Source organism: Rhinolophus ferrumequinum, chromosome 16, assembly GCF_004115265.2.
Source record: "Rhinolophus ferrumequinum isolate MPI-CBG mRhiFer1 chromosome 16, mRhiFer1_v1.p, whole genome shotgun sequence".
Classification (NCBI taxonomy): Eukaryota; Metazoa; Chordata; class Mammalia; order Chiroptera; family Rhinolophidae; genus Rhinolophus; species Rhinolophus ferrumequinum.
In genome coordinates, this window is record NC_046299.1 from 34,047,268 (window position 1) to 34,075,163 (window position 27,896).

The 27,896-nt window shown below is 40.8% G+C and overlaps 1 protein-coding gene across 1 annotated transcript in view; it reads left to right on the forward strand.

The window, feature by feature from the left end:
* The first annotated feature begins 4,437 nt into the window (after nucleotides 1-4,437).
* PRKG1 (protein kinase cGMP-dependent 1) overlaps nucleotides 4,438-27,896 on the forward strand; it is a 1,124,480-nt gene continuing 1,101,021 nt past the window's right edge. Inside the window, exon 1 of the mRNA XM_033130095.1 lies at nucleotides 4,438-5,294. Within this exon, the coding sequence (XP_032985986.1) occupies nucleotides 5,029-5,294 (266 nt within the window). The 5' untranslated portion in view covers nucleotides 4,438-5,028. The remainder of the gene's footprint in view (nucleotides 5,295-27,896) is intronic.

Sequence of the window (27,896 nt, forward strand, 5' to 3'; positions counted from 1 at the left end):
AAGTTGACAATGGAGAATCTCCCTCAAATCTAATTCCTTTCACACTTAGAATCCCTGTCTTCAAATAGAGCCCAATCACCTGATTAGGGCATGCCCACCCAGGTGATTTTAAGTCAACTGACTTGGGCCATAATTACATCTGCAAAATCACAGCAGCACCTTGGTTAGTGTTTGAGTAACTGGAGAAGGTGCATATACACTAGGCAATGGGGATCTTGGGGGCTGTTTTTGAATTCTGCCTACAAGTAAATGAGTAGACCGAATATAAATATCACCACCATCATCAGCAAGCCTGTCCAATCCGCCCCCTGCTGGGCTACTTTCCCACCAGGAATCAAAGCAGGGGATCCATTACTACTTTATTTATAGTTATATAGGGTCACATTTAAATAACATCTTGTTTCCATCATACTTCATTTGAGCCTTAAAGACCCAGGTGCAGGAGAATTTATCCCTATCTCTACTTTGTGACTGAGGCTCAGGAAAGATGAAATTATTTGCCTGAAGTCCCATAGAATCTCTGTCTCCATCTTCCAGGTCCAAGGTCTTTAACATACTGTAGACTTTGATGTCTACAATGTTTAAGTACCATCATCTCTTAGTTTCATTTTTCAGGGTTTCTGGAAAGAATTATTTTTTTCAACCCTGTAGAGAGAGATCACAGCAAATCACAAAAGGCAATTGCTGTCGCATGCATCATGGGAAAGAACTCCATTTACACCAATAGGAAAAGTATTTATGTATGTTTTGCTGTAGGGACGTTTAAAAAAACCATAACTATGATTCATTAAGTAACTTCAGTAAATGGACTCTGACTTACGTTGAAGTTTAATTGAGGCAACTTTGTTTAACTTCCTTTGCTGTTTTCGTGTTCTGTGTGGTGGTTAACACAGATGTGTGTTTCAGGACTTTTTTATCTTGCCCAAGGTGTGGCCACACTTTATGGTCACCAGAATATGATTAAGGCAACATTGATGGAAGCACATCCAGTATGATGTAGAATCAACTGAAAATGCTCTAAGCTTTTATTAATCCCAAAGTACACTGTAATCTTTATAGAACCAACCAGATTCCATCTTAGTTTGTTCTTCCTGAAGTTTTAAACTCAGCTGAAGTTCACTGATGGACGTTATCTGTAAGAACAGACTGATAATTTCAAAATGTGAATCACAGGGAAAGTAGAATTCTGTAGAATCACTAAAGGTAAGAAGGTGAAATGGACCCTAGGTAACTCCCACTCCTCATTTTGGAAATGACTAAAGTGAATCCTAGATAAGTTTAGGGATCTGCCCAAGAGCACACAACTTGGGAAGTGACAGAGCTGAGACATAACTACAGATCTTTGGTTCCAAATCCAGTACTCTTAGTTCTCCAGTTGCATCACTTGATGAAAAATGTATTGCTTGAAGTTTTCCACAAATACTGTCATTGTTGTAACCAAGAAAAATATTTGCATGTAAGGTATTGTACAGAGAGATGGTCTGAATTTTTTCTCCCTGCATATGACATTTCCCCCCCCCTTTGGATCTTTGTAACATGTACCAAGGTCAGAGGTCCACCTGCTCAACAGTAAATGCAGCAGTTGCTAAAATTTAGACCCATAAAATACTTTTGGGGAGAGGAGTATCTTACCACTGACATTGTTTAGAATTCCTGTTATACAGTGATGATAAAAAGCAGACTGACTTTTAGTCAGTTTTATTGCTGCTTTAAAATTTTTTATAGACACTGTCCTCTCATTGCATTCTATGACACTAACCTGGATTATAGGACAGGAATCCCCTATGAGCTACTCACATCTATGAGACTTCAGGTTCTTTAGAAATTGTTCCTTATTTGGGGGGGCGGGGTGGGGAGAGGTAAAGCCATCATAACATTTGATGGTACATCCACTTTAAAAGAACACACTTGAAATTATGTATAAAATGTATGCTATGTTCCAAAGTATCATAAGGGAAACAACTTTGGTAAAGAAACTGTTGAGAAGCCAGTCTTAGAAATTGATATGGATTTATGTGGGATTTTAAATTTAGTGTGTACTCATTAAAAAAGGACTTTTAGTTTGCTTGTCACTGTGCTGACAGAGAAGTGGACATTTTGATCCATTTCCTGTAGAAGCAGTGCTGCATGGGATTAAGACAGCCTGGGTCAAATCTGGACACTGTAACCACAGGCAAATTACTTAGGTCTAGCTAAGCATCAGTTTCTCTACCTATAAAATGGTAATGAACAATAATATCAACTTGGTAGAGTCATCATGGGGATTAAAACCAGTTAGTCACATAAAAGGCTTAGCCCTGTGCTGGCACATATTAAATACTCAATAAATGTTTACCCTTGCTTGTCGTCATTATCCAGTGGCTAAAATATTTAAAATTTTTAAGTTTTTTAAAAAATGTTTTGTGCTGACACAAAATTTTGCATATTTTCTTTACGTCTCTCAAATATGAACATCAAAAGACTCATGGGTATTCAAGGACATAACATCACTTCATTGTGATTAAGATTTTTATTTAGCAAATTTCTCCAAGGGCACTAGATGGCGACCTTTTCCTTTAAGGAAAAAAAAAAATTAAGGAGTCATAAATACTTTTGCTTTGACAGTTGAAACTTACCGCTGCAGATTTTCAAGCAAACTGTGAAGGGTAAAGTCACATCATTGATCACTAGATTGTCAGAACTGTAGAATTTCTAGATTTTCAGGGTTCAGGCTGGGAGCAGCATGGTAGGGATAGCACCCTCTGTGGGCGTGCTGGATGCTGGATTCAAACTTCTGCCCTTGGGTGATCTTGGACTTTACCTTTCAAGACCTCATTTTCCTCCTTTAGAATATGAGGTTGTTGGATTAGATTATCTTGCAAGTTGCTTTCTGCTCTAAAATGCTATGATTTTTAATAACGTAGTGTCTATTCTTCTCAAGCATTTCTTGTGCTTTAAATGAACTATTTCTTAAGCCAATGGATGAGTCTTTAATGTCATAGGTGTCAACATTACTTAAGTTAAAACTGACTTATTTAAAAATGAGATTAATTTTGGAAGATATGGATCAATTTAGGGTTTTGAGGTGTGTGTATGAAATCTTGGTCTAAATGTTCTTTTTTTAAAAAAAAGTAAGCAGGAGAAACATATTTGAATAATATCTTCATTTAAGACAGTGTAAGACTTGAAAAAAAACTGTTTAAGCATCATTTAAATTCTATTTGTATCTATCTCCTCCATAAAAAGTTGAACATATGCCTAGATTATTGAATGTGATGAAAGTTGTTTTCTAATGAATTATTTTTAAATGTCAATTATTTTGAGTGCTTCTAAAAGGATTATAGCAGATTAAGTTGTTCATAGATAGAAGCAACAAAATAGTAGCGATCAACAAGACAGAGAGCTCTTTCTCAAATATGAATAGAAAAAGCCAATCTTTAGCATCTGGGGCGATTAAGAAATTCAAATGTAGTTTGAAATGTTTTAATATAAAATAATCAGAAGAGTAGAATAGTTAATAACAAAGAAATCTCCAGAATAAAATATATTTTAGGATTTATTTATGAGCCACAGTATATGCCTGCTTTTGCTTTACTTAGGTGTTTCAGACAAGGTAGAAAGACTTTTTTTTTTCATAAGTAGCCAGTGATTATCCATTGATCTTTCTTTGTAAGGCAAGTTACTATTTCAGAGTGAATCCTTTGATATCTTAGTTTGGATCTATTTTTTTCTTTTAAAAAAGGGTTTACTAATTTGTCGATCATTACCTGAAGAAACACTCTTTCTACATACCCAGACAAACTCTTAAACAGTAATTTATGTTATGAAAAATGCTCCCTGTGACAAACACATATTAAAAATAGAAAGGTAGGGATTAGCAAATACTCAGGCACAAATGAGTAGAAAAATCTTATTAGCATGGGATGAGGTGATGGGTTCACAGGTGAAGGAGAAATCTAGATTACAGAAGCAATTTTTCTGTAATCCAGAAAACCTAAAACTGGTAGGGTGAACCAGCAGGTTAGTACTGGCAGCCACCACTTCACAACCATGGAAGACAATGTGATACAATTGGGATGCTCAATATACAGCTTTTCACTGTAGCAGATGAAATAAAATCCAGACTCTGAAAAGTTTACAACTAACGCATGGCCTTTCTCTTTCCTGTAAACATTTGGCTCATTACCATACGTATATTCATCCAACTTCCCCACCAACAATTTTAGTTCACTATTTCCAGTAAAATTTTACAGTGAAACAGCCTGGAACTGCTCTTGCCTTGTCATTCTTATTGGGGTCACAACCACAGGACTTCACAGTAAAAAATAAACACACGCATCCTCCCTTATCCAGAGCAGAAGAAAAAGGTGAAAACAAAGATAGATTGATGTCGGTTATTGTGTAAAGGCAGTTTAATATTTTTGAAATCACACACACACACACACACACACACACACAGAGTCTTTAGGCTCCAGTTACAAGCCCTGCGTCATCTGTCAGATCACATGGTAATTGTTGCTATTTCAAGGATCAAGTGGCATAAAGCTCCCCACCTACCCCCACCCCACCCCTTTCCTTTGGTACCATATAGAGAGGAAGAGTGATTATTGTGTGATGGGGTGAGACCAGGCTCTCTGGTCCAACCCTCCCAACTGGAAACCAGGCTCCGTGGGGTGGCGCGCGCGTCGTGTTCTCACGGAGTGATTGGGAAAGGGGGGCGGGGGAGGGGGTCTCAGGGGAGGAAGGGCAGCTCTAATTGGTTTCTCAATGAAAGATAATCACCTAGTCCCCGGAGAGGCTGGGGATTAGCACTCTGCCTCTCCTCTCCATCGCTTTTAGACTTCTCCTCCTCCCCTCGGTGCCTTTAGTCCATTCAGCAGAAGTGGATCGAAGAAAGCCGCTCCTCGCGCCGCATTAGGGGCCGCACTCCGCCGCGCGCGAGTCCTTAGCGCCCCATTCACTCACTCACTCTGCGCTCGCCTCGCCCGGCTGTCGTCCCAGCCGCCACCACTGCCCAGAAAAAGTTTTGCGGAGGGGCTCAGGGAAAAAATGAGCGAGCTGGAGGAAGACTTTGCCAAGATTCTCATGCTCAAGGAGGAGAGGATCAAAGAGCTGGAGAAGCGGCTGTCAGAGAAAGAGGAGGAAATCCAGGAGCTGAAGAGGAAGCTCCACAAATGCCAGTCGGTGCTCCCGGTGCCCTCGACTCACATTGGTCCTCGGACCACCCGGGCGCAGGGCATCTCGGCGGAGCCGCAGACATACAGGTCCTTCCACGACCTCCGACAGGCATTCCGGAAGTTCACCAAATCTGAAAGGTAGGCGCCAGGGCGCGGCGCGGCGGGCCGGCTCGAAGGCCACTACTTCGGGTGGGTGGGCCCGGGGGCCGGTCCAGGAAGCGACTCCGGGGCCGGGGGGCTGCGGCTGCAGCAGCGGGGGCTGGTCAGCGCAGGGCAGCTTGCCTGCACACGGAGTGGAGTAGGGGTGGCCCCTGAGGCCGGAGAATGGGAAGTGTTTATTTTTATTTCTGCCCATCACGTGCTGTGCTTCTCTCTGCCGGGCTGGGAACGGGCGAACTCCTTCGGGAGACGCGCCCCTGGAGCGTGGGGGTGGGGAGGAGGACCACGAAAAGTTTTCTCGCGCAGGCTAACTTGGCCATTCTGCACCCAGCTGCAGTTGCACTGTTCTTGCTTTGCACACCCCTGTGAGGGCACCCCCACTGGGACAGAACCCTGCCCTTCCTGGGGCCTGGAGAGTTTCCCGGAGGCGACCCCGAAACCCAGGCCATGGGGCATGCTCATTGGGGCTGCTGGAGCCTCCCGGGGAGGAGCGACTGGAGGCTGGACAGGGTTGGGTTCAGTTCAGGGACTGAAATTGCCCAAAGTCCAAGCCCTGTGGGGAGGGCAACGGGGCGGGGGACGGGGGAGGCAGGACAGTCACTTCTGGGCTTCAGGGATCTGGTCTCCAGGATGACTTGACAGGGAAGTTTATTCACAGGGTCACTTTCCAGGCAGCTGCGACGTCAGCAAGAAATTGCAAAGAAACCCCACTTTCTGGATGTTCATTTGCTTCATTTGTGTGCCTTCCAGAAGTGCCACACCTTGGGCTGGCCTGAGCTGGGCGGCGGCTCGGTGACCTTGCACCTGAAGCAGGTTTGGGGTGACTGGTCAGCCCTGTCCCAGGGTGGATAATGCCCCTTCCTGGTTTGCCGTCCATTTGAATCTCTCCCTGGAAAAGGTGGGATGAAAAGGGGGAGAAGGGGATGGCTATTGCTCAGGGCGCCTTCAGGCTCCTTCCTTTGCTCCTCCTCGGCGCTTGAGCTAAATCCTCTTAGTTCAAAGTTGAGTGTCGCTGGTTCGTGGTGTGCAGAGGAGGCCGGGCGAGTTTGGCCGCAAGTAGGAAGCTTTTGCACTCTACTCGCCTCCTTCACCGGAGAAAGCTGATCGATTGGCTGCAGCATTAAAGCGCCTCTGGACATTAGGGAGAGGAAGTGCAGACTCCAAAGCCCATTACTGGCTTTTAGTCTCTGGAAGTATACGGCCGAAAGTGCATTTTGCAGGATATTGAATATTCCATTAGGCGTGCCTTCATGCCCGCCTACCTCTTACCCCTTCCCTCTTCTTAGATCATTCGGTGTCTGGGTTTGGGGCTCAGGGGACCCCTAAATTAGTCCTTCCCCCTTAACTCTCTGACTTTGAGGAGAGTACTTCTAAAGAGCATGTTCTCTTGGATTGTCTTATCCAATCCAGGGCTCTCAATGTCCCCCACTCCTCTAATGCACCCCTTCCTTGTGTATTGATTACAGTGTTTTTGTGTGGGGGAAGGGGAAGAGAGCAAAAGAGGCTGGGCAGTGGTTAAGAGCTATTAGAAGAGGGCCAGGAGCTGGGAGTGGGTGAGAGAGAAATACAGGAATCAGGCAGAAAGGATTCCCCTTAGGAACTGTGGGCCACTTTTGAACAAATGTCTCAGGGGACAGCTTTCAGATCTCCTGAGTGACCCTCCACTTACAAAATGACACTGCACCTTTTGGCCCAGCTTACCTTGAAAGTCCTATCACATGGAACAATGGCATTCTTCCTTCTCTGAGGCCAAGACTGCAAACAGCTAATATTTGGCCTGGCCCTTGGTTGGGAAGCTGCTTCTGTGTCTTGCCTCAGCCTGGCTGTGCATTCCGCGGCCACTGCCCTGCCCCTTGCTCAGCAGCTGGAATCAATCTGCCCACCTCCTTAAGAAGCCACTTCACCAGCGGTCACCCGACAGCTGCTTGCCTCCCGGGGCTGATGGGCTGAGGCTATATCACATTTTTGAAATTTCAGATCTCTGTGTCTGGGCTGTGCCCCTCAAAGAGTAACCAGCACCCCTGTACGGCTGAGAGATTTCAACAGGGTCTGGACAGCAGGAAACTACCTCCCAGAGCACGTTCATTCAGGAACTAGCTCCAAAGAGGCACTCTAATTTTCCTTGACGAGAAATCTCTCTAGGAATGAGAGGAGGTTTTGTATGTACTGGGAGGAAATGGCCGATCTTTCATATGTACATATCCTCCTCCTTTTTCTCTCTCTCTCCCCCAGTCCCCATCATCTTCGTGTTAGGGGTTAGAACATTCATCATTACGAATGGATCATGCTGGATCATGCGCAATAGAGGTCAGATGCATATTTGTGTCTGCAGCAAGTAGCTGGAGTGCTTTCCTACTTCCTCTTTGCACTGATTTACGCTGGGACTGAGGGTAAACTTTTTCCCACTCAGCACTTTGTTTTCTACTTTCAAATGGAAGCGTGGAGTGTATTTTCAGCAAGCTGACTCATTAGAGCTTAAAGAATTTTGACAGGTATAATATATGGGGGCAGTAACCATGTTAGGTACTCATCCTGGTACTTAAAAAGACAGCACTGACTTAATGATCATTGGTGAAACCCCTTCTTTTGGCCAAGGAAGGAAATAATTTAAAAAGTATTTCTGAGACACAACATATAACAGCCAACAAGATGCTTTCAAAATAAAAGTGTGTTTTCTAATTTTCAGGTATTTGGATTTGGGGACTGGATAGATATTCCCGCACCTCCTACAGCCTTTGTTAAAAGCTGTGTGTGCCATTCTGATGGGTTTACTGGGACTGAAAGAGATTGCTTTATTGCAAAGCTAGTGTTCAGTTGCAGTGGCTGTAGGATTTCAGTGCTACAGGTTTGTTTCAGACTTTACCAGGACATCCAGTTTTTATACTACCGAGAAAAGAAACATATTTTGAAAGTATAGGAATTCAGTTTGGTGGGCAGAACACTACAAGAGCTTTTCCCTATAACCACTCCTGTAGAAAATGATTGCTCTCTAACATATTCACATAATAGGTGACAAAAATATCTTAGGCATTTATTGCAGTGGAAGAAAATGGGAGAATTCACTGACTATTGTAATCAAGTCAGTACAATTAACCAGGTTTCCATGTGTCCACAGAGGGTATAAGGCACAATATCCATTAAGAATGATCTAAGTATCCAAGGAATGCTTGGATGAAAATTATACTAGGGAAAGAGAAGATCTGAGCTCTCAGCATAAGTATCAAGTGTACAATATGATCATATTTAAAAAGAAAATATCCGACTTATTGCAGTACTCATTTTCAGGCCCCTTAGAAATGCCCAGTAAGGGATCAAGTGATTATCATTGAAAACTGTGGGCTGTTTTGGATGATGATAATATTTTTAAATTTATATATCACTTTTTGCCAAATAACTCCAGGTATTTCACATGGTTTTCTGTGAACTCTTGATTCTCTGCATGCATATGCTCCACATTAAGAATTACCTAATACCCTTAACCGTGTCCCTTAATTTTTACACACACCTATACTCCTTCCTTTTGGATGTCCACTTAGCACGCAATTGTTGTTTTTAAATTAGCTTAAGCAAAAACTGCAGTCAATATCAATCTGTTAGAGGAATAATAGATTGTATTCCAAAGCCATTTGAGCTATTCTTGTCACAAATCCCTTGATTCTTGATGATGTAAATTCATTATTTGGAACTTGACCTTCCTTCCACTGGGACATAGATTCTTTTGGATGGATGCCCCAGAAAACTCATTGCCTTTTGCATCTCTGATTTGATTCAGGTCTGGTTATCCTGCAGACTAAATCAAGGGATTTGGCCTCATTTTGATATGAGTAACTTCAATGAAACGAGTCTGTACCAGCTGAATTCAAGGCCCAGCTCATTAATTGTTCATATAAAAAAATACACTATGCTTCAAAATAGCAATGACAATAATGAAGATCGCTAATCTTAGCAATCTTAGCACCGTGCTAAGCTCTTTACCTACAGTAGTTCATTGTTTTCTCACCACAGTCCTAAATGACAACCTTTTCACGTGAGGAATCTGAGACTTGAAGAAGTTAAGTCACTTGCCTAAGATCTTATAGCTAGGAAATGCCACAGATAAGTTTCACACTCAAACCGTGCAGTTTGTAGAGCCCAAGTTCTAAACTGCTATATAACATAGCCTTGGAATCCGACCAGGTCCATCTTAGTAACTGGTGAATCCTTTCAATAGGAAGAAATGAACCTGCCCTAAATTAAAATAGGATAAAAAAAAAAAGTTTTAGCACCAGCACTAAACTGACCTCACGAAAAAGTGACCACTGAGCTCTTGCATCCAGCACATACACTGTGGGTGTGGTCTGCCAGACCAGAATTTCCTCAGGCTGTCCTGCTCTTGGGATTGTCATCTACCAATCTTTCCATCTTCTTCCTTCCTGACCTAACTTCTCCAGCCATAGGCAGGGCTGATGAATAGTACAATTGTGAAAATGATCTTGGTTGCCTCCTTCGGGGACTATTCACTGTACCCTTTATCTTTTGCCTTGGGGACCCTCATTGCTAATCTTGTCATCCCTGCCAGTCCTACCATCAAAAGGAATATGACAGTCTATCAACATGCTCACTGAGTTATCCTTTCTGGTTTAACATAGTGATGTTTTAAAAGGAGTTCTGGGAGAGAACATTCATTTAATATACTCAGATTAGTAATATTTACAAGAGTTTACAGGGAGGCAGACTGAGGAGGAGAGGGGAAGATTTTTAGGTAGGGTAGCTTGTTGAAATTCTTGTGTCTTGCCACACATAATTTGAAGACGACAGGTTCTGAACATAAGCACGTCACATCTTCTTTCAGTCAAAGATGTACAGCAGGTGGGTAGTACCCTGCTTTTAGTGATGAGAACACTGAGCAAGTCATTACTGAAATGCCTTTTAAAGGATCTCAGAAGTGGGACCAGGAAGATTATTTAGGTTTCTTAATTTTGCATCAGTAACAGAGTTGGTGAATCAATGTCTTCAACTTATCATTTGTGTATACTTATTGTTTGAGACATATCCACTTTGCTTTGGGGTTTGTTCGGGTTCTGGAATCATGTACCTTTTCCAAATGTATTTGTAGTGCACCAGAAGTTCTTGTTCCCTTTCACTCACTGATTAAAAGTTTACGTTGATAGTGTATATGTAATTATGTACTCATTAGAAATTGGCCTGACCCTCATGAAACTATTTCTAACAGACCTGAAAAAAACCCACAGAAGTTGTCATATCTCTTTCCTCTTTTTCTTTCCTGACTAAATGCCTCTCAGCCATGCTGTGTAGGAGATACTGAGAGTACATTAAAACCCTTTCTGTTGATAAGATTTTCAGGTGATTTCATAATTGCTCAGAGTATGAATAATTATTTTCATTTGGCATTGAGAATTTGCTTATCGGAGTTCAGGACCCTATGTTATCTAGGATTCTTGTAGCTCTTGGAAATTACGGTGAGCGCTGAGATAAACCAGGGATAGCATATCCTGTTTCACAAAAGTGAAAGCTCAGAAGTTTGAGAATTGTCAAAAAGAAGAACTGACCTTGAGTCTAGCTTTGTTGGTGTGCTCTGCTGTTGTATCCCTGAAGAGAGAAGAAGCTCTGTGCATGTGTGTATGTTTATGTGTATGAGTAATGTGCATGTATGTGTGTGTACATGCACATATATGTATATACACACAAACACACACATCGCCACTTTATTCATTTTATGATTTTACACTTACAGTAGTTATTATTTTGAAACTCCTCTAAGTTGGCACCAATCAGTTTCTTGTGGAAAGGAGGATTTATTTCTTGGGCTGTTATTATAAAATAGACCATAGCATCTTACAGTTTGTCAAATCTTTGTGCTTGGTATTAGGCACCCAGCCCAGTATTATCTCCCAGAACAGGGTACTAGAACCAATCTTTGTGGCTCCTTGTTGAAATACTTTTACCTAGTGATAATTTTTCACTTCCTTTTCTTTGTTCTTGGATCTGCCTATGTCATGTGTCTCTTTTTTGGGTCCCTGTGTTCCTCTGTTCTAGCTTTACATTTGTAACTCTTGCCAGATCAATTTCATTTCCAAAAATCATGTAACAGCCCACGCAGAACAGAGTGCTTGCTCAAGGTATTAATTACTCTAACCTTTTCAAGTCTTTCATGTTCCTAGATCCTTCTGATATTATACAATTTAAATTTCCCAACTTTTTAAAAATAATTATTTATTAATTGTTCAGATTTGTTTTATTATATACAAACCAAGAGTGGAACTCATCTCCTTGTTTTTTTTTATTGTTGCTCTTAAATGACAGATTCCTTTTTCAAAAACTTTGAAGCTTACTCTGCTCTACTCACTAAAAATTATTGGTGGATCTCAGACTTCAGTATATATCATGCTGCTTTGATTTTAAATATTTTCATATTCTTTCTTATATGGGAATATAATAGAAGCACATGCTACTTTAGAAAATAGTATAATTTTAAATCCAATCAACATAAAGTTTATATTGACAAGAAAGTTTTAAAAATACTTTCTGTAATTTGTCCTGTCTGGTGGGCTGACTTCATATTTAACCTTTTCTTGTGCATATTGATTTGACATATTCTTGGAAATTAGTCCTAAGTTGTTAGTTAATACGGTATCTTGATACTAGGAGTTGATTTGGATTGATTTTTGTTATATGTATGAACACATTGATAGTACTTTGGTGTGCAAGGTAATAACATAAATGTGCTGATTTCATGAGTGTTTACTAAGGCAAATCCAATTAGACATCTGCTGTAATTCCCTTATTAGGTCTTCGTTTGATATTTTTACGTGTGATAAATGTTATACAACTACAGTTCTTAAATTACTCTCTCAGACTTGTTGCTAATTCCAACTGTCTCTCCTTTTTAGTCCAATTTAGAGAGCACTTTAAAATGTGTTTTAAATCCTCAGATGTGTCTTGATTTGAGCACTCTGACCCCTAATGCTGCAAAAATGCTGTTGATAAACTTTATAAGGATCCTAAAAATACTTGTATGTTTGCCTCTTACAGATATTTGTAGATCTGTTTGTTCAATTATATGATACTGTTATTGTCTAATGAGCAAATCTAAAGCCTTTGGGTAAATGTTAATATTTTTCTTGATGTCCCTCATTGCTCTCCTGTGTGGATGATGCTGATTTCATGTGCCACATGGCTACCTAAGACCTTAGCTACATATGCTAAAAATTTTCAAAATAGAAAATTCTTTTATATCCTAGATTGTAAACCCCTGGGTAGAAACCAGGTCTGTTTATAGTAAAAATTCCAACCAAATAAAACCCTCAGCTTACCATGCTTTTCTTTTCTGACATTCTAATTTTCAGAGAAAGGTTAAGAGCAGCACATAACTAGAATGTATTAAAAACAAACAAATAAAAAACCCTGAACTTTTAGAGAATAAAACCAGTTCAATTTCTTCTCAGAGAATAAGATCACTGTAAAATATTCAACACAATATCCTACGTCTTCCACAGTAGTGTGTTTTTGATTAGTTGTAAGGTTAAAATGAGTAAATAATAGTTTAAAAATCAAAATTCATGAATAATTTGTTTCTTAGAAAATAAAGTTTAGTGCATTTATAGGCGTCTCCCTAAGGATAGCTTTTCACTTGTATTCTGATTGGCTTTCTTGACTGGTAGGATTACACATGCATATCAGGATATTGCACATAATCCACAGATAGTCTTGTCTTTTCAAATGAGTGGGTTGCACATGGGACCATCATCCATCTTGTGAGTCACTGCAGGAAAAACATGCGAGAACCTCTGATCTGAACTATGGTTCCAAAAAACAAACAAACAAAAAAAATCAAAATCTTGACCCTGTGACACTTAAATCTACATATTGATAAATGATGATTGTTAGATTCTCTACACTATATTAACACATATACTTCAGAGCAATGTTTCCCAAAGTGTGGTGTTTGTATTATTAATGGCATCAGGGATGCTGCTAGATGGTACACAAGTGAATTTATAGTAACAGTTAGGAATTTTAAGAAGTGTTGGAGGAAAATATGTAACAATCAATCAAATCCATGCTGTGTGGCTATCATTGCTTAGAATACAGTAAGTTTTAAGAAAAAAGTACCAATTGTATATTACTTAGCTATGGGTATAAAGATGAAGGTGGGGAAAGATTGTTTTCAAGTCATTTCAACGAGGAGTGAAATGAATTGTCATCATGTTTGATTTTTGCTCACCCCCACTCTTTTTTGGAAGATTCTGGCTAATTGAGTTCTCTCTGTATCTATCTTCGAGTGACTTCTTGGAGGGCTGTCTGCCAATGTCTCCCTAGGAATTGGAGTGGGGACATAGATGAAAATGGTGGCTTTTATAAAATGTACTCTTTCTCTAATGATAAATTAGTCTGGCTAAGAGTTAATCATTTTAATATGTCATCAGAAAAACACCCGATTTCCTCCCAGACTTATGAATTCCTTTGCCATGCCACAGCAGGGCTCATAGGAGAGCAGGACAGCAAGGAAATGATAAAGGGCTGCTGGGCTGCTTGTCTCCATCCAGCCTGGGCTTGCTGGGGAGTGTCCTCTTCCCCGAGTGAGTCTGTAGGGCAGTGCATCCTCTCATCACTTCGCCAGGGTTCTTCCTTAGATCCTGAGTGTCTGAGAGTCGGTCCCTGTGGCTGTGAACGGCGGTGGTGTGGCACTTTGTAGCCAAAAATCCATGATGCTTTTCTCCCTTTCTTTCCTTGTTAAAATACAATTTGGAAAAAGTTTAGAAGGCAAAATCTTTCATAAAATACAAATTTATTTTCCTGTAATCTGTATTCCCCTTGCTTGAAGGAGGAACACATTAGATGAATCGGAACGATGACCAAGAGTTTTTAAAAAAATACTGTTAAAAGAATGGCTTTGTGAATAAATGAGAAAAATATAAGGAGAAAAGACGAAATATTTTACAGTCAGGGGGAGGAATTTGCAAAAATCCATTTTTATTTCAGAGCATAGTGCAGGTTGTCTTTTTACCTACTTAAGAAAGGGAACTTTTAAGTTTTGAATATATTTTGGTACTCTCTAAGGGATAAGGGAGAGTAAGGGGGAGACAGAGGGAATAAGGCAGGAATGGAAGAAGGGAGGGTGGGGGGGGAGAGAGAGAGATAGAGAGAGAGAGAGAGACAGAGAGAGAGAGAGAGAGAGAGAGATTTCAACAATTACCACAAGATGGCAGCAGGTGTTTAATATTTAACAATTGTACAACTAGTCGTTTCGAATGGCCTTTAGTTGAATTTTAAAGTATATCCTCAAATATATAACTTAATACTAAGATTCAAGTGTTTGGAAAGTGTATCATTGAATACATATGGCATTTTATATTTCCAGTTAGTGGTAATTTGGGGGAATTTGTTTAAAAGCCATAGTGAAGTGTTCTTTAAGAAAAAACAAACAGTGCTCTTTGCATGGCAGGTTCTGAGGAAAATTCCTAAAACCCCTATGAGGAGACCTCTGGACTCATACTTGTCTGAGAGAAGAAAATGAAAATAATGGAAAATTAATAGTAGTAAAAAAATGTATGTGTGAATAGATAGAATAATAAAGGAAATGGTTTCCTACTCAATAATAAAGGAAATGGTTCCCCCGTCCACACATAAAAAAACTAAGTCAATTCTTATAAACAAAAGTTAGATCAACTATTAGAAGAAACTTCTAATAGCTTCTAACAGGTTGTTTGATCTCCTTGATAATCCTGTGAATCTAGAATATAATTAAGTAAATCTCAATATGGCTGTGGTTATCTGAGGTCCTTCTTAGAAAAACAATTAATAACCTAGTTAATGTGATTATTTTAATACAACTAAATATTTTTAAGAGGAAAGCAAAGTGTTTTCTGGGATGCTGTAAATATAAACTGCCTTTCAACAATTTTAGGGTAAAAAGAAATGAGTGTAGTCTGACCTGCCACAAAGGGATAAATTGTGGGTCATATCTGAAGGACCATAAGTTTTTGAATCAATATTCCCTTGGAAAGTGCCATTCAGTCTTCCTGTAAAAGGCTATTTTATTCAGTCTGTGACCCCTCTCATGTGAAACCCTCAGGAGACTGGAAGTGAAGTAGTGTAGCTGATGGCATCATCCGTGATTTAACGCTGAGGAAAAATGTTCTTGTTTTGATCTGTCCCAATATCCAAGGGTCAATGCCAAAGTGAAGTTGTACTGTAAGTAAAAAGAAGTTAGTTCTGAATTAATGTGATTACTTGTCCTCTTTAATTGGTCTCTGTTCATATATGGTGTTAGATCGTAATTACATAAGCAAGTCAGGAAATGGAGAAAATTTAAAACTGTGTATTTTGATATCCTATATGAGAATAAATTGCCTTTGTGAAAACTATTTTGAAACTCTGATATATTGATCTGAAACTTTCAATACATAAAAATAAATGGTCTTTGGGGCAGTAATTTATGTTTTTACTAGGTTGGGTTCAAAAAAATGTTATACAGTCTGTGAGTGTGAGAGAGGATCAAGGATAAATCAAGTGTAGGATTTGCTTTCTGTTGTCTGCAGGGACAAAAAGAAAATCTAGTCTCTATTAGACATGGTGAAGCAAGCGATAAATAGTAATACCTTTTTTTTCTCTGATCTTTCTGGTTTGTTATCAAGGCAAGACAAGTTCCTGAAGTATAGGGGCAGGGTTTGAAGCAACCTACTTTGAAATCTTCTAGTTACCTAGCCTTACCATCTGGCTCCAGGGCATCATGGGGAATGTCCAGACCAGGTGAGACAGGCTGTGGACTCTCTGAGCTTCTTGATAATAAAGAAATCGGGAAAATAATTTCTTTCCTTAAGTATGGTTCTGCATCCCTGCTCACCATGTTAAAATCTAGACACACTTTTTGATACTTAAGAGCATACTCTACATCTCAAATTTGATAATTTTTAATCTTTTCTTGGGCTATCCGTGCTTCCTTGACTGTTTTAATTTCCAAAGTGATGCATGCTGGTTGTTAGACAATAAAAAGATATCCCAAGTTTAATGATCTTTTCCTCTCAGTCTTCCCCATCGGTCCTCCAGCTGGCAGCCATCATAACCTTTCTGTATGTTTATGCAAACCTTTATGTAGAGAGAACTTCCTTGTCCATTTGGAGTTTTTTGTTTGTTTGTTTGTTTTACTGAAACGGAATCATTCCACAACAGCAATCTACTGTTTTTTTGCTTAATAATAGCTCCCAGGGTTATTTCCAGATCAGTCCATACTGGTCTTTCTAATAGCCATGTGTTATTCCATATATTCATGTACGTCAGCTTATATTGATAGTTATTTTTGTTTGGTTTTTTTTTTGCAAGCATAAACAACGCTACAACTAATATGCTTATACACATTTCTTCATATTTGTTTTTTTTTTTTATATCAGGGATAAATTCCAAAAAATGAGAGTGCTAGGTCGAAAATGTTGCTAATTTTCAGTGTGACTTTTTTAAGTTGATGCAATTACGCATACACTTTCTATATGAGATGAATGATCTCTAATTCTTTCTATTAAAAAATAAAAGGTATGCTGGTGGATTGACAAAGTTAATTTTCTATTTTAAAGACAGACAGAATGTTTTTAAAAATCAGATAATCATAGCGGTAACATGCGGAAAGATCTTATTTATTTCTTTTCTATACTTGAATTGCTTTCATGAGAACACTTTTTGAAGCAATGTTTACATGCCCTTTTACTTTTCAGATTTACAAAGTTTATATTGTCCTTTTGGCTTTATTTTATTATATTATTATTTTTAAGTTGAATAAAACTCCCGAATTCCTATAGTGTGATTTTAAAATAAGGATAAAATTGTTTGCATATAATGCTCTTAAATAACTGAAGTCCTTTAAGAATGACAATGATTTGTTTTTCTTTCATCAAAATACATTTTTGATGCTTTAAGAACTCTGAAGAACTTACTCCCACTTGGGAAAATAACAAATTCCAAGTCTCTCAGCTACATTTTTTTTAAGAGACCAGTGCGAAGATTTGGACATATATGGTAGTGGAACTATTCAGTGGAGCTTTCTTTTTATAGGATAGTAACCTCCGGTAGAGTTTTCTCTACTTTTTTTGGACCATTGTGATGCTTTTGGACTAGATTTACTGAAAAGTAACTTTGCAAACATTTATTTGGAGCAGGATTCAGTCCTATGAAAGGTAATCAATCATGAAATTGAAGCTTAAAAGTGAAACTGCTTTTGGAGAGTAGGAAGATTAATCTCAGACATTTTAGCCCAGTCTTACAAAGAAAGTATCATGATAATGAAAACAATAGGCTTTAGAGTCACAGACCAGAGGTTGAACTCTGGCTCCTCCTGCACGTACTGGCTATGTGATTTTAGACAAATTACTTCATCTCTCTTAGGTTTAGTTTCCATAGCTATAAAATAGGAATAATGATACTTCCTCCCCATAAGGCTTTGTATACAGGGCATACGCCATACATGTTTGCGGAATGAGAAAAGATGATATGAGTGTAAAGTGCTAAATAAAAGGGCTGGCAAGTTATGTATCAATGGAAGGTTTAAAACATCTTAGAGATTTTTTTTAAACATTAGTTCTGGTATTAACAAATTATAGAACCTAGAAAGGATTTTAGGAGATATCCTTGTTCATCCCCTTTGATTAACAAAACATTAATGATGAAGTAACAAAAATCTAGAGGTTCAGAAAGACTGTGATTTACAGGAACATTCAATGGGCCAGATACAAGGTCAGACAGTTAAGTTCACAACTCATCCTAGAAAAAGTGCTGCATACCTCATTGCTGAATACCACTATGGTCACCTTTGAAGTACTCCCCTTGGGAAGCTATGCACCAACGCCAGCCCACTCTTTAAAGCAATTTTGGAACTCTTTCTGGAATGGCCATCAGAGCTATTGTTGTATTACCCTTGATATCCTGAATTCATCAAAATGTCTTCCTTTCAATATTTCTTTCATCTTCAGGTAAAGAAAGAAGTCATTGGGGGCCAGATCAGGTGAGTAGGGAGGGTGTCCCAATACAGTTATTTATTTACTGGTTATACCTCCCTCACAGATGGTGCCCTGTGAGCTGGTGATTGTTGTGATCCAAGATCCATGAATTGCTGGTGAAAAGTCCAGATCATCTAACTTTTTCATGCAGCCTTTTCAGCACTTCCAAATAGTAAACTTGGTTAAATGTTTGTCCATTTGGTACAAAATTCATCATGAATAATCCCTCTGATATCAAAAACAGGTTAGCAACATCATTGCAACAAGTTCGTGAACTTAATTGTCTGACCTCATATGTCAGGCTCAGGGAGAGACACAGGAGGCCCCAGAAGAACCATTCAGAGTGGAGGTTCTGCACAGCTGGCACATTTCCATGGCTAGGGATCATCTACAGTTTTCATGTTCCATCAGGCTAGAAGACATATTTTCCCCAAAGCTTTTCTATTCCTTCTCTCATTGTCAATTTTTAAAAGATTTTTATTAAAAATATAGTTAGCATAAAATATTATATTAGTTTCAGGTATACACAATAGTAGTCAACATTTATATACAAAAAGAAGTGATCACCATGATAAGTCCAACAATCATCTGACATCGTACCAAGCTAACACAATATTATTGACTATATACCCTATGCTGTACATTACATCCCCATGACTTATTTGTTTTATACCTGGAAATTTGGACCATATTGCCCTTCACCTTTCCCCGCCTTTTAAAATTTTTCCGTTACAGTTGACATTCAATATTATTTTATATTAATTTCAGGTGTACAGCAGAGTGGTCAGACATTTATATAATTTAAGAAGTGATCCCACTGACTAGTCTAGTACCCACCTGGCACTATACATAGTTATTACAATGTTATTGACTGTATTTCTTATGCTATACCCTACATCCCGTGACCACTTTGTAACAACCAATTTGTACTTCTTAATCCCTTCCTCTTTATACCCACCACCCCACTTCCCTCCCATCTGGCAACCATGAAAATGTTCTCTGTATCTATGAGTCTGTTTCTGTTTTATTTGTTTATTTTGTTCTTCAGATTCTACATATAAGTGAAATCACATTGCATCTGTCTTTCTCTGTCTGTCATACTCCACTCAGCACAATACCGTCCAGGTCCATCCATGCCATCGCAGATGGCGAGAACCCATTCCCTTCCCTGGCCAAGGAATGTTTCACTATATACATGTACCACCTCCTCTTTATCCATTCATCCATCAAAAGACACCCAGGCTGCCTTCACATCTTGGCCATTGTAAACAAGGCCATAATGGACATATGGATGCACATGTCCCCGGGAAGTAGAGTTTTTTTGTTTTTTTTTGGATAAATACCAGGAAGTGGGATTACTGGGTCCTTCTTTGTGTCTTGTTATAGCCTTTGTTTTAAAGTCTATTTTTTCTGATATAAGTATTGCTACCCCAGCTTTTTTTTTTCATTTCCATTTTGATGAAATAACTTTTTCTATTCCTTTACTTTCAGTCTGTGTGTGTCTTTCAATTTGAAGTGATTCTCTTGTAGGCAGCATATGTTTGTTTTCTTATCTATTCAGTCCTCCTATGTCTTTTGAGAAGAACCTTTAATCCACTTATATTTAAAGTAATTGTTGATAGATATGTAGCTATTGCTGTTTATTAGTCATAATTTTGATTTTTTTCTTTTCATCTTAAAGAAGTCTCTTAACATTTCTTGTAATACTGGTTTGGTGCTGATGAACTCCTTTAGCTTTTTCTTGCCCAGGAAGCTCTTTATCTGTCCTTTGATTTTAAATGATAGCCTTGTTGGATAAAGTAATCTTGGTTGTAGCTCCTTGCCTTTCATCATGTTGAATATTTAGTGCCAATTCCTTCTGGTATGCAAAGTTTCTGTTGAGAAATCAACTGTCTGTCTTATGGGAGCGCCCTTAAAAGTTACTAGTTGCCTTTCTCCATCTGCTTTTAGGATTCTCTCTTTGCTTTTAACTTTTGCTATTTTAATTATAATGTGTCTTGGTGTGGGCCTGTTTGGGTTCATCTTTTTTGGGACTCTCTGCACTTCCTGGGTGGTATGTTTATTTCCTTCACCAGGTTAGGAAAGTTTTCTGTCATTATTTCTTCAAATAGATTCTCAATCCTTGCTTTCTCTCTTGTCCTTCTGGTACCCCTATTATGTGAATGTTCTTACATATGATGTGAATGTTCTTACATATGATGTTGTCCCAGAGGCCTCTTAAACAATCCTCATTTTTTAAAATTCTTTTTCTTTTTGCTGTTCCAATTGGGTGTTTTTTGCTACCTTGTTTCAAATCACTGATTCGATCCTCTGCTTCATCTAGTCTGCTGGTGATTCCTTCTAGTGCATTCTTCATTTTAGTTGTTGTATTCTTCACTTCTAACTGTTTTCTTTTTTTCTTTTTTAAAATGGTTTCTATGTTCTTTTTTATGCCTGCTATCTCTTTGTTCAAGTTCTCACTAAGTTCCTTGAGCATCCTTTTAATTATTGTGTAGAACTCTGTATCTGGTAGTTTGCTTGCCTCCATTTTGTTTTGCCTTCTTTTTCTGGAGTTTTCTCCTGTTCTTTCATTTGGGATGTATTTCTTTGTTTCTTCATTTTGGCTGCCTCTCCGTGTTTGTTTCCATGTATTAGGTAGATCTGCTACATTTACCAGTCTTGGCCAAGTGGCCTTATGTAGTACAGGTCCTGTGGGGCCCAGTGGCTCAGTCTCCCTGGTCACCTGTGCTGGGTGCTCCAGGAGTATCCCTTGTGTGGGTTGTGTATGCCCTGTTATAATCTAACCCAGGTTGCTGTTGGCATGTCAGTAGGTGGTATTGACAGTCAGGCTGACTGGCTGTGGGATTTGGCCTCGTCCCCAGCTTATGGGCTGCTGTGCGGGGAGCTTACCCCATGGAATAGGATTCGTCCCAGTGGGCTCTGGTGCCTGTTGACACTGCCCTTTGTGTGTGCTGTTTGTGGGGCTATTTGCGTGGTACTCTCCTGTCATCTGAAGGCAACCTCCAAGTATAGTTGATTCTTGGGCTTCTTGGGAGGGGCTCTGTTGCAGGCCCAGTTCAGCCACTGCCTGTGACTGGCCAGGGACCACCTGGTAGGAGCTACAAAGTGATTCACGGTTGGTCGCTGCCTGTGCTGTACCTGGAGGTGCATGGAAGAGGCCACACTGTGAACCGCGGATGGCTGCCACCAGTATTAGGTATGGGGTAGCTCTGCAAAAAGCCAGGACACTTTGAGGACTGCTACCACCTGCCAGCTCCCAGAAGGTTCAGCTGCTGGTAAAGCCTCCTGGGGTAGTCAAATTGGCTAAGGCTGGGTCTCAGTGAGTCAGCAGGGTTGAGAAGTGGAGCTTACCAAGCCAATGAGATTGGCCTGTGGGGGCGGGCTCAAAACAGGAAAAAGGGTAACCACCTACCGGCTGCATGGGAGAAGGGCTCCCACACAGAGAAAATGGGGACTGTTCCTCCAGTCATTGCTGTGAAGTTACACAACTCAGTCTCTCCCCATATGTCTCCTACACCCCCCATAGACACCGTCTCTCCATGGGAGCTCAGGGTGAGTGCCTCCATGGGCCCTTTAAGAGGATGTCTGGGTTTCCTGTAGCCTTCCGTCCCACCCAGATGGTCAGAATCCCCACTGTTTTTCACAGCCAGATGTGGGGGCTCCTCTTCCCAGCACCAGTGCTCTAGACTGGGGAGCCTGGTGTGGAGGCCTGGGGTCCCTTGCTCCTTCATGGGGAACCTCTGTGCACTAGATCTCTCTCCCAGTTTTCAACCACTACACATGGGTGTGGGACCAGCCCGTTTTGTGTCTCCATTCTTACCAGTCTTGATGTGGCTTCTTTATATCCCTAGTAATAGGACTTCTGTTCAGCCAGACTTCAGAGGGTTCTCCAGGTTGATTGTGCTATAATTTAGTTGTAATTTTGATGTGTTTCCTGTCACTGTCTATTTATTGTTCATTCTTCTTAAATGATGAAAGCATAACTGTTCATGCCTAGTGGAGTTGTAGGTGTAGAGATTTGAGTGGAGGCTCTTTGCAGATGTTCTAACAGTACAGCAGACTTCAGTTTACAAGCCTGAAGGCTAGATGAGACAGGACTTTTACTGAACTTCCCCTGTGTACATCTCCCCAAATTGATATTAGGCGTATAATTTGTGCATCCTCAGGGCCTGTTTGCAATGTAGAGGCTGGTTTAACTATAGTTGAGCTTTTCAATTGGACAAAAACTATTCCAGGTTTTATTTCTCCCAAGGCAATTTGACCTGCTAATCAGCTAAGACATGGAAAGTTATGCAGTACTTGGGATATCCAAAGCCAGGTTCTGTTCTTACTAGCCTACCACTATGTGGGGACAGAGCCCCAAAAAGCAGTTTCCAGGCTCTCGGCCTCACATAGAAAGGTGCTGGCTCAGGTAGTAAATGGCCATCGACTGTGATCAAATGGCCATCAGCTGTGGCTAGTTGGCCGTCAGCTGTAACCAGTGAGCCATTAGCCATGAATATAACTGCCGTGGCTAGGCTAGCGGAAAAGGGGGGGAGCTAGCAAGAAGATGGTGGCTGAGTCTGCAAGCGGCGCAGTGAGGGTTGAGAATTGTGTTGCTCCTGGTTCCTGTGTCTTCAATCCAGCCGCCAGTGAGAGTATAGTGGTGTGACTCCCCTACCTATGGCTCCGTGGGTGTTCCTGTTTGGCCTAGCCATGTCCTGCGTTCTTGTGTGGGGAGCGGGACCAGAGACCCCCGCAGACCCCTCCGGATGCCCAGCACGACACATGGCGCAGCGAGCAGGGTACGGTGCAGGCCAAAGCTCTCCGAAGGACGGTGGAGCAGTTTGTGCCTATGAACACTCAGTTGCAGGAAGACTAGGAGGAGCAGCTGCCTGAGAGCTGGACCCCGTGGAGGGGTGGGAAGACATGGATGGTTCCCCAACCAGCAAAGCCAGAGAAAGCTAAGGTACTTGCAGCCCAGTGGGCTGGGAAGTGCTTGCTGAGGCAGCCCGGATGCAGGACTTGTAGTCCCAGGAGGAAACACTTGCTGAGTCCTCCATGGGAGATGAGAGTGAGGTCAAGGTCGTCCCTCACCCCCGGACAGCCCTGGCGAATGACTATGGACTATGGGGAATTGCCTTCCATCCCTAATTTAATGGACAGCTTGACTGTTTGTTTGGGAACATACCGCTATGTAGTCGAACTGGCAGATGTTTGCTTTTGTGTCTTGACCAGCCGCCATCGAGAATATGTAAGCACCTTGACTGTGAGTCGCTGTTGTTCCAGCACGGTACCCTGAGAGGTCCAGAGAGAGTGGCAGTGCCCTGAGAGCCCTGGCTGAGTCCAGGAAGTCTGGCTGAGCCAGAGAGAGTGGCAGTGCCCTGAGAGCCCTGGCTGTGTCCAGGAAGTCTGGCTGAGCCCAGAGAGAGTGGCAGCGCCCTGAGAGCCCTGGCTGTGTCCAGGAAGTCTGGCTGAGCCCAGAGAGAGTGGCAGTGCCCTGAGAGCCCTGGCTGAGTCCAGGAAGTCTGGCTATGTCCAGAGAGAGTGGCAGTGCCCTGAGAGCCCTGGCTGTGTCCAGGAAGTCTGGCTGTGTCCAGAGAGAGTGGCAGTGCCCTGAGAGGCCCTCGTGTGCCCGGGGAGACTAGTGGTACCCTAAGAAGTCCAGAAAGTCTGGCTGTGCCCAGAAGTACTGGTGGTGCCCTGAGAAACCCTGGCTGTACCCGGGGAGACTGGTGGTACCCTAAGAAGTCCAGGAAGTCTGGCTGTGCCCAGAAGTACTGGTGGTGCCCTGAGAAACCCTGGCTGTGCCCGGGGAGACTGGTGGTACCCTAAGAAGTCCAGGAAGTCTGGCTGTGCCCAGAAGTACTGGTGGTGCCCTGAGAAACCCTGGCTATGACCAGAGAGCTTGGCTGTGTCCAGGATATAGCATTCACCTCCAGGCTTCTCGCACAGGGCCCCTCATGGAAGACGCTTGTCGCGTAGATTGTGAGGTGAGACCCTGTAGGGGTGGAGTGTGGGGACAGAGCCCCAAAAAGCAGTTTCCAGGCTCTCGGCCTCACATAGAAAGGTGCTGGCTCAGGTAGTAAATGGCCATCAGCTGTGGCTAGTTGGCCGTCAGCTGTAACCAGTGAGCCATTAGCCATGAATATAACTGCCGTGGCTGGGCTAGCAAAGAAAGGGGGGCTAGCAAGAAGATGGTGGCTGAGTCTGCAAGCGGCGCAGTGAGGGTTGAGAATTGTGTTGCTCCTGGTTCCTGTGTCTTCAATCCAGCCGCCAGCGAGAATATAGTGGTATGACTCCCCTACCTATGGCTCCGTGGGTGTTCCTGTTTGGCCTAGCCATGTCCTGCGTTCTTGTGTGGGGAGCGGGACCAGAGACCCCACAGACCCGGCCTGATGCCCTGCATGACACTTGGCGTAGTCCGCAGGATCCCCTGCATGACACACTATCATGTAAAAATACATCCAAAGCATCAACCTCTTCAGTTGTTCAAAACCTCATAAGGTTTTAGATTTAGCTTAGTGCCTCGTAGGGTATAGTCATTCACTAAATGTTAACTCTCATTATTATTATTTACTGATGCTGATTTCATTCCTCAAATATATAATGACTTTCAGCTCTGTGCCAGGAGTGGGCTTATGCATATTTTCCTCTATATTTCTAACTCCATACTTGGTTCTAATTCTGTTCATTGAAGTAGCTCTGACCCTATTTTCAGTCATTTCCTGAATTACAGATGGCGCTCTGACATAGGCCATATTTAGGATTTATTTTCCTGTCTTTATTTTTCATCCATGGGATAGTCTCAGTATTCTTTCTACCAATTTAACGTCCCCTCCTTCCTTCACTATCCCGTCCTATTAGAAACTGTCGTACTAGATTTAGCTGTGTTAAGACCTCTTCTGCAGCTGTCTACTCTCTGAGTTGAATAAACCCGGGTTTTCTCAAACTAAATTGTATATGGATCACCTGGAGAATGTTATTACTATTTCTGCTTCAGTAGGTGGGGGGAGGGGCCTGAGATTCTGCATTTGTAATTAGCTTTCACATGATGCTGATGCTGCTGGTTCAGAACCTTAAATAGCAAGGGATCAACCAATGATTTTTCTCTGGTTCCTTCCTCCTTTTTTTTTTTAATCCCCCTATTAAGTTTCCTATGCATATAAAGTACAATCAGACACACTAATGCAAGCTAATATACTAATGATACATTAACATGGGTTACATTATAAGATTAACTCATTTAGGAAAGCCTAAAGAAAACATTCTGATATTCTTTTTCCTGCCTAACAGCAAGTATGCACGGCTGTACGTTGTAAAGGCTAATAGCAGAGGCTGTGCTTGTGTTTAAATTCTCTATCTTAGTCATGTTGCGTAACCTCTTTGAACTTCAGTTTCCCACCTGTAAGACTGGCATAAGGAGGCCCACTTAAAACTGATACTATGCAAAAGACCTGTCGTAAACATGCAGTGCTTTGTAGTTTAAATGCTGATTGCTTTGTAGTTTACCGTTAAGTACCATTGCTTTGTAGTTTAAATACTAATGTCCTGGAGACAAAGTCAAATTTGTCCATAAGAAAAATGAGGTCCAGAAACACTTTTCATTCAGGTAAAATGGGGAAATGAATACTAATTCAGTATTTGTAAGAGCTTACTCTATGCAAGGCACTTACTTGCATGACCTCATTTGCTCTTTCTCAACAATCCCATGTTTTCTCATGGTGCCTCCATGTGTATAGATAAGGAGACTTAGTCCGAACACATGAAGTGAGTTATTCAGGGGCTCACTGGCCCAGGACTGTGTGGTTCTGGGACTCTTAACAGTGTATTAGATGATCGTCACATCAGGTGCATAGGGACAAATATGAAGAAACTGGCAATGGACAGGCCCTTAGATCAAACAAATGCCCAGTGGTTCTTAAACTGCAGGGCACATAACCATTTTTGGGAGCTGTTTGTTACAATGAAGATTCAGTCTCCATCACTAAAGATTTGGACATAATAGCTTTGGGAACTTTGTAAACAGGAAATTTGCCACCTGGAGAAACATCTCTGTAGATGTATCCTGTAAGGAGGGTGACCAAATGTATTCGTTTACCAGGGTTGCTGTAACAAATTACCACAAGCTGGATCACTTAAAACAACAGAAATGTATCCTTTCACAGTTCTGGGGACCAGAAGTTTGAATTCAAGATGTCAACAATGCTATGAGCTCTCTGAAGACTCTATGGGACGATCCTTCTTTTTCTCTTCCTAGCTGCTGGTGGTTGCCGGAAATCTTTAGTGTTCCTTGGTCTGTAGGTACATCAATCCAATCTCTGCCTTCGTTCATATGACTCTCTTCCCTCTCGTTGTGTGTGTCTGTGTCCAAACTTCCCTCTTGTAAGAGCAACAGTCATTGAATTTAGAGCCCACCCTCGTCCAGGATGACCTCATCTTGATTACATCTGCAAAGACCCTATTTCCAAATAAGGTCACAGTCACAGATTCCTTATGGGCATAAATTTGGGGTGGGGGAGTATTCAATTTAGTACACCATTCCATCTGTTTTCTTAACCTTTCTTCAAACCCAAGATACAAAGCTATGACTTTGAAGTATGCTGAGCCCTGTGGAAAAGAGGTTTTGGATGAGGTGAGGGATGAAGAACATATCTAGGTAATAATGCAAGGTTTTACTGAGGCCTTTTCACCTACTGTTTTCAGCTGCCCTCCCCTCCCCCAACACCTTTTCTTACTTATCAAAGGATCTGGTGTGTATTCATAGTCCTTTGGTTCAAATCAAAGTACTAGTCTCTTGTGGTTCCATGAAGTGTCACAGATCTTTGGTGGTTTTGGTTCTCTTGTTTCCGTGGTATGAGTTTTATAAAGATTTACAGGGGGCAAAATTGGGCTTAAAACGAGAGACAACTAGTGATTTTCATTTCTGTAGACTGTAGTTTTCTTACCTGTAATTTTAGGGTGAAAGAAACTTTTATGCTGTAATTTCAACACTTTACTTCCCTATAATTTTGGTAAATTGTTTCTTTAGAGTTATAAGGAACTAGTGGAATAAACCTCAAATGGGTGTATTACGATAAAGACAATTTTTCTTTGGCACATTTATCTAAACCATGTCAAAATATAATAAACTCATTTAGAAAAATTCTAAATGTTCCAATCAATTAAAATTATACAGTTTAAAACACCATGGTTATATTTAGGCATAGTCTATTTTTAAATTGACATTATTTTATGTATTTCAAAGTAGACTTTAAATAGTCTTCTCATTTCTACCCCAAGCTAAGGTGCATACACACATATCTTTTAACCTAACTAGAGTATTTTTGTTAATGTGTCCACTAAGAATTTATTTATTTTTAACATTTAAGAAAATTTCAAGAGACAGTATGAATTAAATAAATAGTGGTTTGGTTTCATATAAAATACATTATGTAATAAAGGAAGTCCAGTTATTTGAAAATACAATTTTAAAATTTATGATCGTATGGGTATATTTCTATTTGAGTATATTTAATTCTCAAACACTCCTCATCCAAGATGCTTCAAAGAATCCAGATTTCTGGGAATGGTTTTGGGATTCTTGATAATATAGAATATTTAATGATGTATTTTC